A 15,967-nucleotide genomic window follows, 5' to 3' on the forward strand; every position below is an offset into this window, starting at 1 on the left:
AACGAATTTTCGTGTAAACTCACAAATCCAAGAAAAATAATTAAGCGAAAATTTTTATTTTTTAAATTAATTGGCTGCAGAGAAATATCTTTATGGATTGTATTAACGAATGTGAAACTTCTAAGGAATTTTAGAAAAATAATAAAACTAACTCGGCATGACGGTATCGGTATAATACATAATCTCTTCGGATATATAAAGTTTGCGCTTCGGTTTCTTTCGTATACGACTTAGTCAGCGAAATTTACCGAAGTTGACCCGACGAGGTTTCATTGATGAAAAAGGGGAAGTGACAGCTGACAATACAACAGGTGCAACAGGTGGAAAATTTTTTTACCTAATTCACTCGCAGAAAAAAAAGTAAATTTTACTCATTTTGTGGCCAGAAAAGTATTTTTGAGCGTGATAAGAAACATGTATCAGTGTTTAAAATACGTTAAACAAGTGCAGTAAGAATAATCTGAAGAAATTGATTGAAAAAAGGTAAAATAATTTGCAGTCATTCTCAAAATCTTAAATCAAAGCAAATTATTTTTTTTTGTAAAATGAATTATTTATTCTTATTCATACAAATTAATTTCATTAATCTGTAGAGTTTTTTCTCTAAAAATTCTCTCTTGTTCTAAGAGAACATTCTTTATCATAGAACATTGGGTTTTGTGCAGTTAACCTTGAAGATATTATCTCATTAGAAAAAAAAACATGATGACCCCCAATTGCCGCCTCTTTGGAGTGCAAAAGGCACACGCACATGGTCTCAAAAGTAATCCCATGAATGCAAATGTTTTTAAAAGTTACGGGACATGATAAAATATATTTTAGATATTTTTACTCTTTAACATCTCATATTAGACTTGCTCAATTATTATTTTCTGCTCAACGTTCTTTTTCTTATACAGGGTGGCGCATAAATTAATGCATGATTTTACACGTAAAGCAGCCTTAAATCATACATTAACTTATGCGCCCCTTTATATAAAAAAAAAATTTCCACATAAATATACCACTGGCACTGTTTGCAATTTCAATTAACCTTTTGACCTGTCCTTGTTAATATGTAATGAAAAATAAGGAACAGTCCAATATGTTTATTAAATATTAGGTACAGCACAAAAAATATTTTACTCCACAAATAATATAAATTGCAAATGTGGAAATTCCCCAAAAATCGCTTCTTATACAAAAAATTATTTCGCGTCTTTCGCGTTTATACCACGAGGCTGAAAAAACTCTCTATAAGCAACTTTTTTCTTGGCAACTGCCGCCAAATTACACATCATAGGTATTTCTCTCCCGTTTGCACTTATACTTAAAAGTGCATAAAATTTGCATGATTCTGCACAATTTCAATAGACATTATAGTGACAATTTTCTCTGGAAATATTCAGAGAATTTCAAATCGCGTGTGTGACGCATTTTGCTGCTGAATCCACGCTACGTAAATATTTTTATACAATCATGAAAATTTTTCCTTATATATTTCGTGCTTATGTGTAAAAATCCTTATGTGATGAGACGATGGTTATAGACAAAATTGTGGGGAAAAAATCAAAATATATAGGTTATTCACTGCTTTAACATTTTTTTTCATTTAGTGGTTTTTTTTATGTGTTGATAAGGTCCTCTGTGGCATTTTCGCATGATTTGTGGGGCAAAGTTGATGAGAAAACTGGACGAATCTGCCTCTCTATCATTTCTTTCCAATTTATTCTTTTTTTTTTTGAGTGTAGGACGATATTCCTACATGGGCTAATAACTACCCTTATTTGAAGAGCTAACGGGTCCCGAACTGAATCGGACGAGCAACAGTGGGCTACTGAACCTATGAGTGCCTGATGAGCGGCATAGAGCTAACGACTCATCTCACTCTTTCACCCAGAGCTGTCCAACCCTAGACACACATAGTGCCACAGCTCAACATATAATACGGTAGAAGGGTTTCTCTACCGGGGCACATAGCATTGTTCTACATCTCGGCCTTCCTGATATGATCAATGTCCTCATTGATGAAGTGAATGGTCAATCCAGTGTACTGATTTCTTCCGCTATAATTCATTGTTGTCATCCTGTTTCTTTAATCTCTTGTTTCTTTCTTTTTCCATGATGGAGTACACATAGTACTATGAGCTCTGTGAAGCAACTAAGCCTGGGGCTCAGCTAGTGAAGACGAAGTCTTCTTGCTTCGGCTCTCGTCTTGATTAGCGATTTATCTTCCTTCTATCCAATTCTTAATTCCTATTATACGCTTCGGGTTCCTTTCCTTCTTTGTATCTTGGTTTAGCGCACTCAGCTTTCAAGCGGCACATAGCCATTGCTTGACTTTGGCACATAGCCTTCCTTAACATCAATCCAGTCCTCAATTCCGGTCGTAGGCTTAAGATTCTCTTCCTTCATTTCCTCTAGATTGTGTCTGAGTGGGGCATATAATATTTGATATTTTAAATCCTTCACATTTCTTTGTTGCTTCCTCGTTGTATGTCCATTCTCTAAAATGACAAAGAAATTATTCTCCATTTATATTTAGTAGGCTTACCTTGAGATCTTAATTTCACTTTTCTGTCCTGAAAAACAACTAATTAAAATCTCGAATAAATAACAATGCATTTCTGTAATTTCTTTTTATTTGACTTCACACTTGACTACACTCAGTAGGCTTAAGTTTCTTTATTTCTCGAAATTCAATTTAATTATCCCTACATTGGAATTCATCGGAATTATTGTGGGCACTGAGCAATCAAATGTCCGGTCTTCTTGCATCTGTAACAAAGTTCTCAGAGCTTCGTCGATCTTCGGTGCTTTTCTACTCATTCTCCTTTTTGGCTTCCTTGTGTGCTTCCCAATGTCATTCTTCTTGCCATGGCGGTACGGATGGTATCGCCCTGAATTTTACCCAGATTTGCGCTTGGAATAGCGCCTGTCTTGCTTGGAATCGTCTATGTTTCAGTGTTTTGTTCCGCATCAATTAGCACGCGGAGAAGTTGCGTGAGAGATTCAAAGTTTGTGTCAACAATGATGCCCTTAAATCCACAACGGTAGGAAAGAATTGCAACAATTCATCGCGAAATTTTTGCCACGAATCCAGCCTCGCTTTGGCTCAATGAACCATTTTTTTTGCTGGTCTCCTCAATCACATAGATGCCTAAAGAATTATCACTCTCTCTTCCCAATGATACATCAACGCGCCTTTTCAACTTCTACAAGCCAATCTTCAGTGTCAATGCAGTCGGTCAATCTGAATCAAATCGCTGTATTATTGCGCTTAGCTTCTTTGTTCCCATGGGCATGGCAACCGTGTTGTTTTGCCTTCTCGACTTGTGTTTCCTGCAGTTAAAAGAGTTAAATTACACATAGCATTTTTAACTTTTTATCTTCATAAGCTTCTCCTGTCTCACTTCTTTATCTTCTTACTTACTCTGCAGCAATTTCTTTATGATATTTAATGGAATTTTTCTTGCATTTCCTCACAAAATACCTTGAATATTCAAAACAATCAAACACGCATATAAAATGACATTTAATATGACGCAATACCCGAGTATTCAATCGGCACGACCGAAATGTCACGATGTGGTCAAATTCCAGCAAAAACATTTCGTGTTTCATCAATCTTGTCAAAACTTGTTTCATGAAACACGGCTAATTTCACTTTCGTATGAAACACTTCTAAAACATTTTGCATTTTTTCCTATGATTTCGCATGAAATATGTTCAAAAAAATATCATGAATAGCCTGAAAAGGAATTCCTGTTACGACATGTTATTGCAAGACAAGACAAGACAATTATTTTGTGCGGGTGGCCACCATTCACACATAGCATACATAAAGGGTTAACACATAGAAATTTCTGGAATCGCCAAAAATTTCTTGGAATTTCATGATAAATGTCAAAGCTCAAAGAAACTCAATTTTTCTCTCTTTATTTCTCTTTCCTGGGGGCACTTAGGGGTACTTGCGGTATTTCCATTGCCGGGAGTTCCTCCACACAGTCGCTGGGGCGCTTCTCGATGGTCTTCGCAGTCCCATCTAGCCGCTTTTCGCTGCTTCTACGCCACATTTTCTTCCACACGGTGGCGGCCATGTTGCCTCTCGCTGCTCTTCTGCGTTGTCCTCTCCGCATTTTCACTTTTCACCCAGAGCTGTCCAACCCTAGACACACATAGTGCCACAGCTCAACATATAATACGGTAGAAGGGTTTCTCTACCGGGGCACATAGCATTGTTCTACATGAGCAACTTTTGCTAATCTATTGTTGCACAATGTGTTTTTGATTTTTTTTCTTAAACTCAAGAAAAGCACAGAAACGATGAAAAGAGGGGAATAAAATTGAAAGAACATACGGAACATATACGCACGTGCATTAAACGCATCAATAGAAATGACGAAATTTCGTGAAATGTTTACCACATCAGCTGAAATTATTGTTAGTTAGTGATTATACTGATTAGACAGCACTCTGATGTGACGGGGGGCCATCTCTGTAGCTAATAGGGAATAAACACTCCATAATCCATCAATTGTGAGATTATTGAGACACTTGGGGTGCTTAGGGACACTAATATGTATGGCAACACAAGTGCATCCATATAGAGAGATTTTATATAACAAAGCCCCCGAGCTGCCTTTTTATTTATTCTTTAATTAAATAATATAGGGGAGACCGGGGTAAAAATAGTCAATTTGCATAAATCCTTATCTGCAGGATTCCCCAAGGTCAAGAAAATTTCCTCGATAGGTCATTCTTATAGGAAATTTCCTGGCCTACAACTTTGTCTCAGACCACTTTTCTCTATCTCCACGGGAAATATGAGTTTTCGAACTTTTCCTAAACCCTTCCGCTTCTGACTTTTTTTAAACGCGGCGGGTAAATATAGTCACCAGTTGGCTAAATAAAGTCGGTCGAATTTTCCGGCATTTCCAATGATTTTCCACCTGAGAGATTGATAGTAGTTGATAGCTAAACTTCTCACCTTTTGATCCGCGACAAGGAATTTCACTTTTATACGCACTAAAACAGAGAATTTTGCGATTTTCTCAAACACGCCATTTTGCAACAAATGAATAGAAAATATGTCAAAAATTTCGAACTCCCATATGATTTACATGGGTTGACTCGATCTACCCCAAGGGGTATGTTTTGATTCAAATAATTGTTCAGAAAAATCATTAAAAGTTTGTGAAAAATACACATTGGCAACGTTTTCTGAAGTAACCCAGCTAGTGGGAAAAATTATCAGATTGGAAAATTGCTGAAGGAAAAGTTCGGAAAACGCGTTTTTCTCAATACGCAAAAGTTTGGGAAATGGGCCAAAAATCTATTTTCATTTTTAACTCCTAAAGTACTGATCGGATAACCTCCAAATTACTGTCAAAAATTATAGGTTGGTAGGGCTTTGCACCCTAATTTTTTCCGATTTTTCCGATTTATATTTTGGGAGAAATTGGCATTTGAAAATTCCAAAATGACTATTTTTACCCCGGTCTCCCCTACTCACTAAATGCGCGCGTGAATTTTATATGTGGTTGAACCATTCTCACATAAAGTGCTCCAAGTACAAAAACATGCTTACACTTGGGTCAGTTGATCAGTTCTCATTCGTATCTCGTAGCGTTAAAGTGGAACCCACCATTCCAGTGTGTAATATAGAACGGAGAAGTTCTGTGATTTATTATAACAAAGAATTCTTCATTATTCTTATAACTCTCAAGTATTGATCTTCCTCATATTTTTTTTATTCCAAAAAAGAATAAATTCTCTGTTTAACAAAGGGGAAATAAATAAATAAATAAAATGAGTCGGTGAGTGGTTAATTTAGACAACTTAAAAAAATATGTTTGCATGTTGTTTTCTTCAGAATACATCAATCAAATCCCCCCCCCCTCCCCTGTTCCGTAATTTGTGTTCATTTAATTCGTTGAGACGAGATCATACGACAAGTGCATCCACATAAAAGTGACTTAGCAACACCATCAAAATGCATAAATAACTCCATACAATGTCCTTCACTTTGTGTCGAGCCCCTCAATTGAAAGTCCAACAACAACAGCTAATCAAGTGCACACCATTCCTAATCAGCTTGTTGCGGAGAAAATATTAGATTTTTTTCTTTTCATAGTCTGTGACACAATTTTTCAAAAAAGTTAAGCGCTTCAATTTTATTTGGGGAGAAATGCTCATCAAACGGGAAGCGTGTTACACATTAAAGTAAATAGAAATGTTCGTCACCGAGAGAGATTTAATTCAATACAATCAGGCTATTTAGACTGTTTCTAGGTTAAGAAGAGATAATATTAATTGAAAAGGCCTCAAATCATAAATTGGGTGGACTCCAAATAACTAGATTTGGGCACTTTGGTGATTTGGAGACGCATTTTATTTTATTGGACCTTGTGCACTCGAATTTATGCAAAAAAAAGGAAAAAAATAATTTGTATTAAAAAGAATTACTTTAAAAAATTCTCAGATTAATTTGCACTACATAATAATTGATTATTTATAATGACATGAATAGTATTAAAAGCTAAATTTGTAGAGTGATACTAACTTTTTTTTACTAAACATCCTTGTAATTGATCTTATCAGTAAATATTTGGAATATTGAAGGAAAATTTTCATAGATAAAACCGATAAAACTATTCAGAAGGAAATCATTAACCACATCGACCACATCCTACCTGAAGGGTAAAACCTTAAACAATATAGGGTGATAATTAAATTGAATTTAATAAAATAAATATTTATTTAAAAATTAATTTAGATTTGAAATTAATTTTTAAACTTGACAATAAATTGAAATTTCACATAATATGGCCCATTGTAATGTATATGAAATTAATGTGATAAAGTGCACAACAACATATTTGTGTTATTTACCACATAATATACATTGAACCATTTATTTAATACTGATTATGGATTTTGTCTTGTTTGTCAGACTCGTGAACTCCCTCGTGAATCTGATAGCAATTTCATCGGCTGAGAATCCATCAATCCGTCCGCGAGGTATTAATTCCAATGCCGATATTGCGTCAACATCAAATGCAACACGTACGCTGGCCACAATGACCAATGGCTATGGTAGCAGTGACAAAGAGAAGAAGCCCAATGAAGCCGCTGCCATCATTCGGCGCACCAACATTGTGTGCTTTGATGTGGACTCAACGGTAATCCGGGAAGAAGGCATCGACGAGTTGGCAGCATTCTGTGGGAAACGAAACGAGGTATCACGCCTCACGCGGGAAGCTATGCAGGGTTCAATGACATTCCAGGAAGCCCTGCGAAAGCGTCTGGAGATCATTAATCCGAGTCAAGGGGAGATATGGGAGTTTATCAAGACACACCCGAGTACCCTATCGAGTGGACTTAAAGACTTCATTGGCTACTTGCGGGAGCACAATGTTGAAGTTTTTCTCGTTTCCGGAGGCTTTGATTGTCTAATTGAGCCCGTAGCAGAGCAATTGGGTATCCCTGTGGAAAATATATATGCCAACAAACTCTTCTTCACATACAAAGGTAAGATTTCGTGGTAAAAGATTAAATTTTTCACGATAAAGAAAATGTAATAAATTGGGAGTTTTGTCTGTGCTGTAGGAGACTACGCTGGATTTGATACGAATCAACCAACATCGAGATCTGGCGGCAAAGCAGAGGCTATTGCCAAGATCAAGGCGAGAGCCAATGAGACGGACATCATTACAATGATTGGTGATGGTGCTACTGACCTCGAAGCATGCCCACCTGCTGATTACTTCATCGGTAAGTTCAACAACTGATCTCATTCATTGATTTTTCATTTAAACATTTTAGGATTTATGCAAGAAAAATTGAGTTTTTTACGGTCAAAAAGCTTTTAAATTTTAGAATTTAAAAAAAAAAATCTAATTCATTTAATTAGAAATCATTTGACCTGCATGTGATAAAATATTAAACAGGAGTTAAGGGGATAAATATAGGTCATCGTGTTAAAAGTAAATTTTTACTTTATTAATAAATTAAAATTAATTAACTGAAAATAATCCATTCATACATAGGGATAAAAATCCTTTTTTTTACCAGAATATGAAAGTTATTTAATTTTTTTTTTACCTTATATTACAGGCTACGGTGGCAATGTCGTGAGGGAGGAAGTACGAAACCGATCAACATACTATGTGACGAATTTCTCACAGCTGATAGCCAAATCTCACTGAGATTTCAACATTTTTATCGCCATTATTTCTTTATTTATCTCTTAGGCGTTAATTTGTTTTTTTTTTTAAATTACATTGTGTGTAATAATGTATATGTATGTAGATGTAAGAGGTAGATTTTTTTCTTCTGAAATCATACAAAATATACATAAAATGATCTTATTATATTAGAAAGTATTTCACTTTTCTTTTATTTCACAAAATATATTTCTCTTTGTTTTTAGGAACTAACAGAAAAAAAAATGTAGAATTCTAGAAAAAAAAAACTTCAAGAGAAAATACTTGCATTTTACTAAAAGGGAATACCTTAGGGTCCTAAAAAATTAACTTACAACATCTAATGGGGGAAAGAAAAGTTGGATTTTGTTCAGGAAAATGTCTCATGGAATTGTTGTTGGAGTGGCAGTGTTTTTTTTTCTTTCTTTACTCAGGAGCAGCTTGGAGGGTATATAGGTCGTAGTACATGCCACGTTTATCCAACAATTCCCTATGAGTTCCCTGTTCCACAACTTTCCCGGCATTTATCACAAAAATAACGTCGGCGTCGATAATTGTGGTGAGACGGTGGGCAATTGTGACGCAAGTGCGTCCCTCACGAGCCGCATCGAGTGCTTCCTGAACAATCTTCTCACTTTCCATGTCAAGTGCCGATGTGGCTTCGTCCAGCAAAAGAATGCGGGGATTCCGAATGAGCGCTCTCGCAATGGCCACTCTTTGCTTCTGACCACCCGATAGCTGGGTCCCCTTGTCGCCGAGTCGTGTCTCATACCCCAGAGGCAGTGATGAGATAAAGTTGTGAATGTTTGCCTTCTTGGCAGCCTCAATAATATCATTTTCCTGTACATTCCTCGTATTGTCCCCGTAGGCAATGTTCTCAGCAATGGTACGGTCAAAGAGGGACGGCTCTTGCGATACAATTCCCAACTGTGAGCGCAAATTCTTCTGCGTCACATCCGTCACACGACTTTCATCAATGGCAACATAGCCATTTGTGGCATCATAGAAACGTTCAAGGAGCTGAATGCACGTGGATTTGCCACAACCGGATGGACCCACTAGAGCAATTGTCTGCCCCTGGATACCACTAAGATTGAGCCCCTTCAGCACCTGACTCGATGGGCGCGAAGGATAGAAGAACTGTGTCTCGAAGAATGTGAGATTTCCATAGGCGGTCCATTCCTTCTTCTTCACTTCATGAGGATCACGGATTTGAGGTATGCGATTCATTATGGCGTCCACTTTACCCGCAGCAATGATACCCTTCTGGAAATTCGGGGCATACGCAAAGGCACCAGCAATAGACATTGTGCCCATAATGAGAGCCTGTGTTACCCTAAAATTATTAAAATAAATTACATATCAGAAATTTTGAATTACATTATGTTGAAATTAGAATTCTGAAAAAAATACCTATTTATTGCTTTTAACAATATTCTATGCGTGCAAATTAATTAAATTAAAAGAAATATTGAACAAGAGGGGATATTTTCTAAAAAAAAAATCATAGAAACTCTCAACTGCACTGCATCTAGCAACAGAAACTCTACATACTACATAACAACTCCTAATCAGACCATGAGAGATTTTTTTTTCTTCCTGAAAGTATATCAAAACACTTTGCGATAGTCACCCACCCCCTATAAAGAGTCAAGGTCACTAAAAGAATAGACCAGAAAAAGCGCAAACTCTATCAATAAGCAAATCATAAACTATTAAAAGATAAGTAAAAAAAAATGAGTGTCATCCTACGGAATGATTAATCGGGCAATAGTGAGGGTTATAAAAATGCCAAGAAATTGCACGACATAAAATAAGAAGAGAGTGTTTTGTTGATAAGGCGGTCAAAAAATTGTTTCACAGTGTTGTTACACAGAAAACACATTCCGCGCTTTGATATCACCACCCATGCCTGCATGAGATTAAATACGATGAGAGCACACCTCGAGTGGTCTGGGATTTTCAGTCACCCCCATATACTTAACGATAAGACCGTAGACTTGAATTGATAAAAAAGGTCGACAAAATGCAAGAATGGACTTACACAAAAACACTCGTGATGTCCGTTATGCCCCATGCAATGAGTTGTCCACCGTAGTAGATACAAGCTGCAAAAGCGAAGAACATCACTGAACGGGAAAGGCCGTATACGGACCCACGAATATGGGTATTCCTCTTCGACTGCCTAGCAGCTGGGATTAGAAGATCAACATACTGCTTGTGAAATTGCGGTTCTCGACCTAAAGAGACTACGGTCCGAATGTTGGAGACAACTTCCACGGCAAGCTGTAAAAGAGCAAGTTTGCCTTATAAGTTAGATTCTCAGATTATTTAAATTCCATCAAATAAAAGGTACCTTCGTGGACTTTTGGAGAGCCTTGGCATTTCCCATATTTTCTTGCTCCATAAATTTCATCTCAAGATAGCTGCCTACAACAAGTAGTGGCGAAAAGGCCAATGCCACGAGTCCTAGGCGCCATTCGTAAAACATGGCAATCCCAATGGCAATGAGAAGTGTACTAACAGACGACAAAACAGTTCCAATTCTTTGTCCAGTTGCTCCCTGTACGGCAGTTGCGTCTGAACTGAGCTTAGAGCAAAGAGCTCCTACTCCATTGGATTTCTTGTCAAACCACGCAATCTCTTGCTTTAGCATTGCTCTGAAAGACCAATCACGTACACGTTCAGTCAAGTATTCTCCTGCAACACCGTAGGTGTAAATTTGAAGGAATGTCGCAAGTCCCACCACAATGCCAACAATTAAAAAGTACAAACTGTACGTATTAGCATCGGCACGAATTTGATCTCTATCATCCTGAGCCAGGGCACCGACAACCTCTCCAAAGATTAAGGCAAATAACGGCATAGCTGCTCCCATTATTACACTAGCAATAGATCCAATGAGGATGTAAGGCCACTCCTGGTGATTCCATTTCATGACCTTCCACATGGAAATCCTAGGAGCCATATCATCCACATCTGTGTCTTCTGTCATGATATCAATAATCTCCTCATCATCATCAACACTGTCCATTGTCACGTTCTTCTTCACAAGTTGCCCATCGCGCTCAGAGTTTCCTGTTTGAGAGGTAACCAATGCAAAGTATTCTCCATTTTTGTCCATTAGCTCCCTGTGTGTTCCCGATTCCACAATCTGCCCATCTTTGAAGACATAAATTCTATCGGCATTCCTGATCGTTGACAATCGATGAGCTACAATAATAGTTGTACGACCTTTGCTGGCATTTTCAAGAGCTGCTTGCACTTTGGCCTCACTTTGTGTATCCAGAGCGGATGTAGCTTCGTCCAGTAAAAGAATATCTGGATTTCGCACAAGTGCTCTTGCAATGGCAATTCTCTGCTTCTGTCCACCCGACATTTGAGCACCGCGTTCTCCAACAAGTGTATGATATCCCTCCGGCAGAGTTTTGATGAAGTTGTGTGCATTGGCAGCCTTTGCAGCAGCTTCAATTTGCTCCTTCGTTGCATTCTCATATCCATATCGAATATTCTCGTAGATTGTTGTACCAAATAGCACAGGTTCTTGTCCCACAACACCAATTTGCGATCGAAGCCATGCTACATCGAGATCACGTATATCCCTCCCATCGAGCGTTACCTTTCCTTCGTGTGGATCGTAGAAGCGTTGAATTAGTTGAATAGTTGTGGATTTTCCACAACCCGAGGGTCCAACTAAGGCAACAGTTTCACCGCGTTTTATATTCAAATCAACACCTTTGAGCACCTTCACTGTCTTCCTATTCGGATAGTTAAAATGCACATTGTGCAAGCTCAGATTTCCCTCAATTGTTTTTGGACGCTCACCAACTCCAGACCAGGCATTAATTTCAGACTCTCTATTGATGATACTGTACACCTTAGCTCCCGTACCCATGGCAAGAGTGAAGGACTCAATATAGGGTGATGACATACCCATGTTCATTCCAGCCATCATAACGGAGAAGAAAACAATAAACATAATGCCTGCATCATAGGTTTGCTCCTCTGGTGGGTAGTCCATATAGTCCAGAACAAGACCGACACCATACCAAAAGGCCAATGCATATGAAGCATAGATGAAGAACCAGAGAAGCCCAAATCCCAAGCCCATGAAGAAATTCTTCTTAATATTGATCTGCCTGGCGGCACAGAGGCGTGATTTGTAACGATCACACTCCAATTCTTGTCCCCCAAAGGCAACAACTGTTCTAATAGCACCAAAAACTTCCTCAGCAATTCCACCGGCCTTTGCGTAAACTTCAACTTCCTTCTTCGATAGGCGAGACGTGAAAACTCCAACAACTCCCACGGAGATCATTGTCACAGGCAAGCTGGCAAGGCAGACCAGAGCTAGTAGCCATCCATACACAAAGGCAATGATTATTGAGGACACACATGCCACCATAAACATGGCAAACATGACAACTTTCTCTCCTAAACCTTCCTCAAGTTTTGTGAGATCTTCATTGATGCGACTTGCAAATTCTCCACTCTTATTCATATCGTACCATCCAATTTCCTGACTCAATACCGACTTGACAAACTTTCCACGAATTGTAAAAATTTGATTATGGGCGGCATAGTTGAAGGCCGTTGTCGATATGTAGCTCCCAACAAGCATTATAACGCCAATAACAGTGTTGGCAATTGCGAAAAATTGAATCTCATTGAGAAAAGCTTCCACCATTAGTTCCATTGGATTTTCCATACCTTCCATACCTTGTCCATCTTCTGGCATTGTTCCATTGGGTGCTTGTCCTACCATTGCCTACAAGAAATAAAAATAAATTTAGTCAATAAATTACGCTTTAAATAGCTGCTAACTAACTTACATTGATCAAGCGCCCGAAAATAAGAGTATTGGCAGGTGTACATAGGCCACATGCTGTTGCAGCTAGTAACCCAATGCAGATTAATACACGATCCTTTGGTGTAGCATAGCGGTACTGAAAGAGAGGTAAAAGCAAAACTTTCTTGAACATCTTTCAACAAAGACAGTTTCTTATTGTCTCACCAAGGAGAAAAAGTTAAGGGGCTTAACGTCATCTGGCTTCTCTTCTTCTTGACCATCAGGAGGTTGTTCTGTAGCCTTCTCCCCGGCAACAAAAGTTCTAGAATTTAAAAAAAAAATGGAAATTTTGAAAAAGATGTTAATTAATTTTGTGTTAAATTTTATACTTCATTGGATCTATAATACCTACTATACGATCTTATAGTTTAATTATTTTTACAGAGTTTTTTTTTAACAATAATCGACCATTAAAATAAAATGAAAAAACATAAGAACTAACAGTATGTATTTCTTATTCTAGATAGAATACCAGTGATTAGTCAATAAATATTTATTTAATTTTTTTTAACTGTATTTGGAGATTATTTTGCTCGTATAGAATATTGCGAAATTCCATCAATGAAGCCACATGTGCTTAAATGCGGAAGAGTCTCACAGTTTTTTTTTTTCGAGTGGTTTATGCTCTCCACCCGTGGTGAGAATGGCGCGCTCTCAATATCAAGATCAATATGATTTTTGTTATCAATCACGCTTTGGGGAAAAATTACATTCAGCTTGTGATAACAATAAGGTAAGTCATAAAAATAATCTCAAAAACCGTGTGACGATTGCGATGAGTGGCAGAAAAAATTGGTTATTCATGATGAAATTCCAATAATGAATAATATATATTGTTCAAATTTATTGCCATTTAGCTTTTTTGTAATAGAAAATCAATAAAAAAAAGAAAAAAATGAACTTTGACTTTATATTCCTAGTTTTTCTAATTTAAAGGGAATGAAGAAATTGTCCCTTTTTACGCATTTTTTCTGACGCACACTATTGATTAATCCAAGGTCCTTCGCATGCATAAACAAAACTATTTAGTAACCGTGGTTATATGTATATACATTTGTACGTACATACATATATTCAATATTATAGGTAAAATAACGAGACTTGATAATAAATAAAATTTTCTATTACGTTCCATTGAGGGTTTTTCCATTCTCCGTGGCTTTGTGATCACTTTCACCCTCAATATTATTAAGGTTGTAGTTTTTCTTCATTTCTCTTCGCGCACCAATCCTCGAAAAAATTGATTTTTTTAAAGGAAAAGGAAATTTAAGAAGAGAGGAAAATTGAATTTCACAAGATTATTAATTTTCTTTCAAACCACATGCGAAAATGAAAAGCGCGTCTGTTTACTTTCACAGCTTTTGAACGACTATTGGCATTTTTTCAGGAACTTCGCGATAAAAAGCAAAAATTCCTGTATATCGCACCACCCTATCTTCTTTAGATATCTTCAAGTTGGTAATCTACAGGAGAATTCTATTTTTTTTGTGTGTGTAGCAACTGATAACTAACCGCACCGCGAATGTTTAGTGTCGCACTACCTCTTGCCAATGGATGGTGTATTGAGAATTTTTTGGTTGTCTCTGTACGCACACGCACGAATAAATTTCTATTTTGGGCTTTATGATTCACATGAAGAATCGAAAAGGAGTTAAGAGGATGAGAAAACATATAACAAATTTTCTTTTACATTATACCAATGCAGAGTTCGCGGGATGGGGTAGCAAATAGTGCGCGGATGTAGGCTTTTATGAAATGTTCGCCAAAGGGGCGCCAAAAATGTGAGAGATAGAGTTTGCGCTATCGCACGTGGTTTAAAATTTCAGGCAATTTTTTATGAAATTACTTCAATAAATTCAACTCGAATAGACTGATAAAAAGAGATGAGATCACATTGCAGAAATTCCGAAAAATATCGAGCAATGCTGATGCAACATCATTGGTTTGTGGTTGTTGTTTGCAACAACATAATGGACGATAGAATATAAAAAAATATATATTCAAATCAGTAAAAGCAGTAAAAGTAGCATTAAAATGTTAAGGTTTCACTTGTTGCTGTTACCTTCTTTCCGAAGGTAATATTCTCCAAAAATAGAAAGAATACCTGTATATTTCACAAAACATCGATCATCTCATTATCCATCAAAATATGGTTTCTCTTCATTATATATTATCCTCATTGAAAAGGCCATTTCACATCACTGATTTCTTGTGATTTTAAACTAAAACTGTTGGTCAACTTCTTATCTGATCCTACAAAAAATCCTGAAAAATTGCTAATATTTAGCATAATGAAGTAGCTAAAACTATGTTGTGAATAAACTTATTATAATAATTTATTGTTTTTTTTTTCTCTCCTAGCTTTAACGATAGTTGCCAATTGTGACTTATTTGCTTGAAAATGAAAATAATGTGTTTTAGTTTTTATGCCCATATTTATAAAAGAAATAATGCATCTGAAAATAATAATAAAGAAAACCATACTTTAGGATATTCATAAAAATCTATTCTCCCGCATTAATTGATCTTTGAACAATGTTTACAATGAGTCGTACTCTGCGACCAAGAAATCCTTTAAAATTTTTTAAATTTCAGTTCAATTTGATAAAATTTTTTGGATTTCTTTGTCGTAGAATAGAACCTAATAAGTCACTGTACCGTGTAAGTATTTTCAATAAAGATGTACTCTACCCAAACACATAGTATATGTATGGTTTGATCAAATTCTTATTCTTCTTATCCACTGGATTCCTTCCGGATCCATATAGCCATTTAATCAAATTAAGGCTATTGTGCATTTTGTTTAGAAAAATTTGTTTCACGTTACAACGAAATATGCAAAGAGAAAAAAAATGAGATGATAACGTCCTAATTGTCTTTAAAGGCTTAAGATCTTTTTTTGTACATTGTTCTAATAAAATCAAAATCAGAT

The 15,967-nt window shown here is 36.7% G+C and overlaps 2 protein-coding genes across 3 annotated transcripts; one reads left to right on the forward strand and one right to left on the reverse strand.

Annotated features, from left to right (window-relative positions):
• Positions 1–360: 360 nt before the first annotated feature.
• LOC129796564 (phosphoserine phosphatase) lies at positions 361–8,366 on the forward strand. Of its 2 annotated transcripts, none has more exons than XM_055838621.1 (4): positions 361–483; positions 6,935–7,512; positions 7,591–7,755; positions 8,098–8,366. In XM_055838621.1, the coding sequence occupies exons 2-4, from the start codon at positions 7,062–7,064 to the stop codon at positions 8,187–8,189; spliced, it is 708 nt and encodes a 235-aa protein (XP_055694596.1). In that variant the 5' UTR covers positions 361–483; positions 6,935–7,061; the 3' UTR covers positions 8,190–8,366. The 2 variants fall into 2 exon arrangements, with proteins under 2 accessions (XP_055694596.1, XP_055694595.1); XM_055838620.1 differs by lacking the exon at positions 361–483 and adding an exon at positions 5,498–5,798.
• On the reverse strand, positions 8,242–14,401 carry LOC129796542 (ATP-dependent translocase ABCB1). Its single transcript, XM_055838574.1, has 6 exons — positions 14,164–14,401; positions 13,201–13,297; positions 13,019–13,132; positions 10,543–12,954; positions 10,231–10,472; positions 8,242–9,522 (listed from the first exon to the last, which is right to left on the reverse strand). Exons 1-6 carry the CDS (start codon positions 14,244–14,246, stop codon positions 8,613–8,615), a joined length of 3,858 nt encoding a protein of 1,285 aa, XP_055694549.1. The 5' UTR covers positions 14,247–14,401; the 3' UTR covers positions 8,242–8,612.
• Between the last annotated feature and the right edge of the window lie 1,566 nt (positions 14,402–15,967).

This window comes from Lutzomyia longipalpis, chromosome 4 (assembly GCF_024334085.1).
Source record: "Lutzomyia longipalpis isolate SR_M1_2022 chromosome 4, ASM2433408v1".
In the NCBI taxonomy this organism is placed as follows: Eukaryota; Metazoa; Arthropoda; class Insecta; order Diptera; family Psychodidae; genus Lutzomyia; species Lutzomyia longipalpis.

Coding starts and splice junctions, on each gene's coding strand:
- LOC129796564 (XM_055838620.1), top strand. Junction 7,513..7,590: donor ACTCTTCTTCACATACAAAG/GTAAGATTTCGT, acceptor TCTGTGCTGTAG/GAGACTACGCTGGATTTGAT. Junction 7,756..8,097: donor ACCTGCTGATTACTTCATCG/GTAAGTTCAACA, acceptor CTTATATTACAG/GCTACGGTGGCAATGTCGTG.
- LOC129796542 (XM_055838574.1), bottom strand. CDS start 14,246: ATGAAGAAAAACTACAACCTTAATAATATTGAGGGTGAAAGTGATCAC. Junction 10,473..10,542: donor CTCTCCAAAAGTCCACGAAG/GTACCTTTTATT, acceptor GCTCTTTTACAG/CTTGCCGTGGAAGTTGTCTC. Junction 9,523..10,230: donor GACATCACGAGTGTTTTTGT/GTAAGTCCATTC, acceptor TAATAATTTTAG/GGTAACACAGGCTCTCATTA.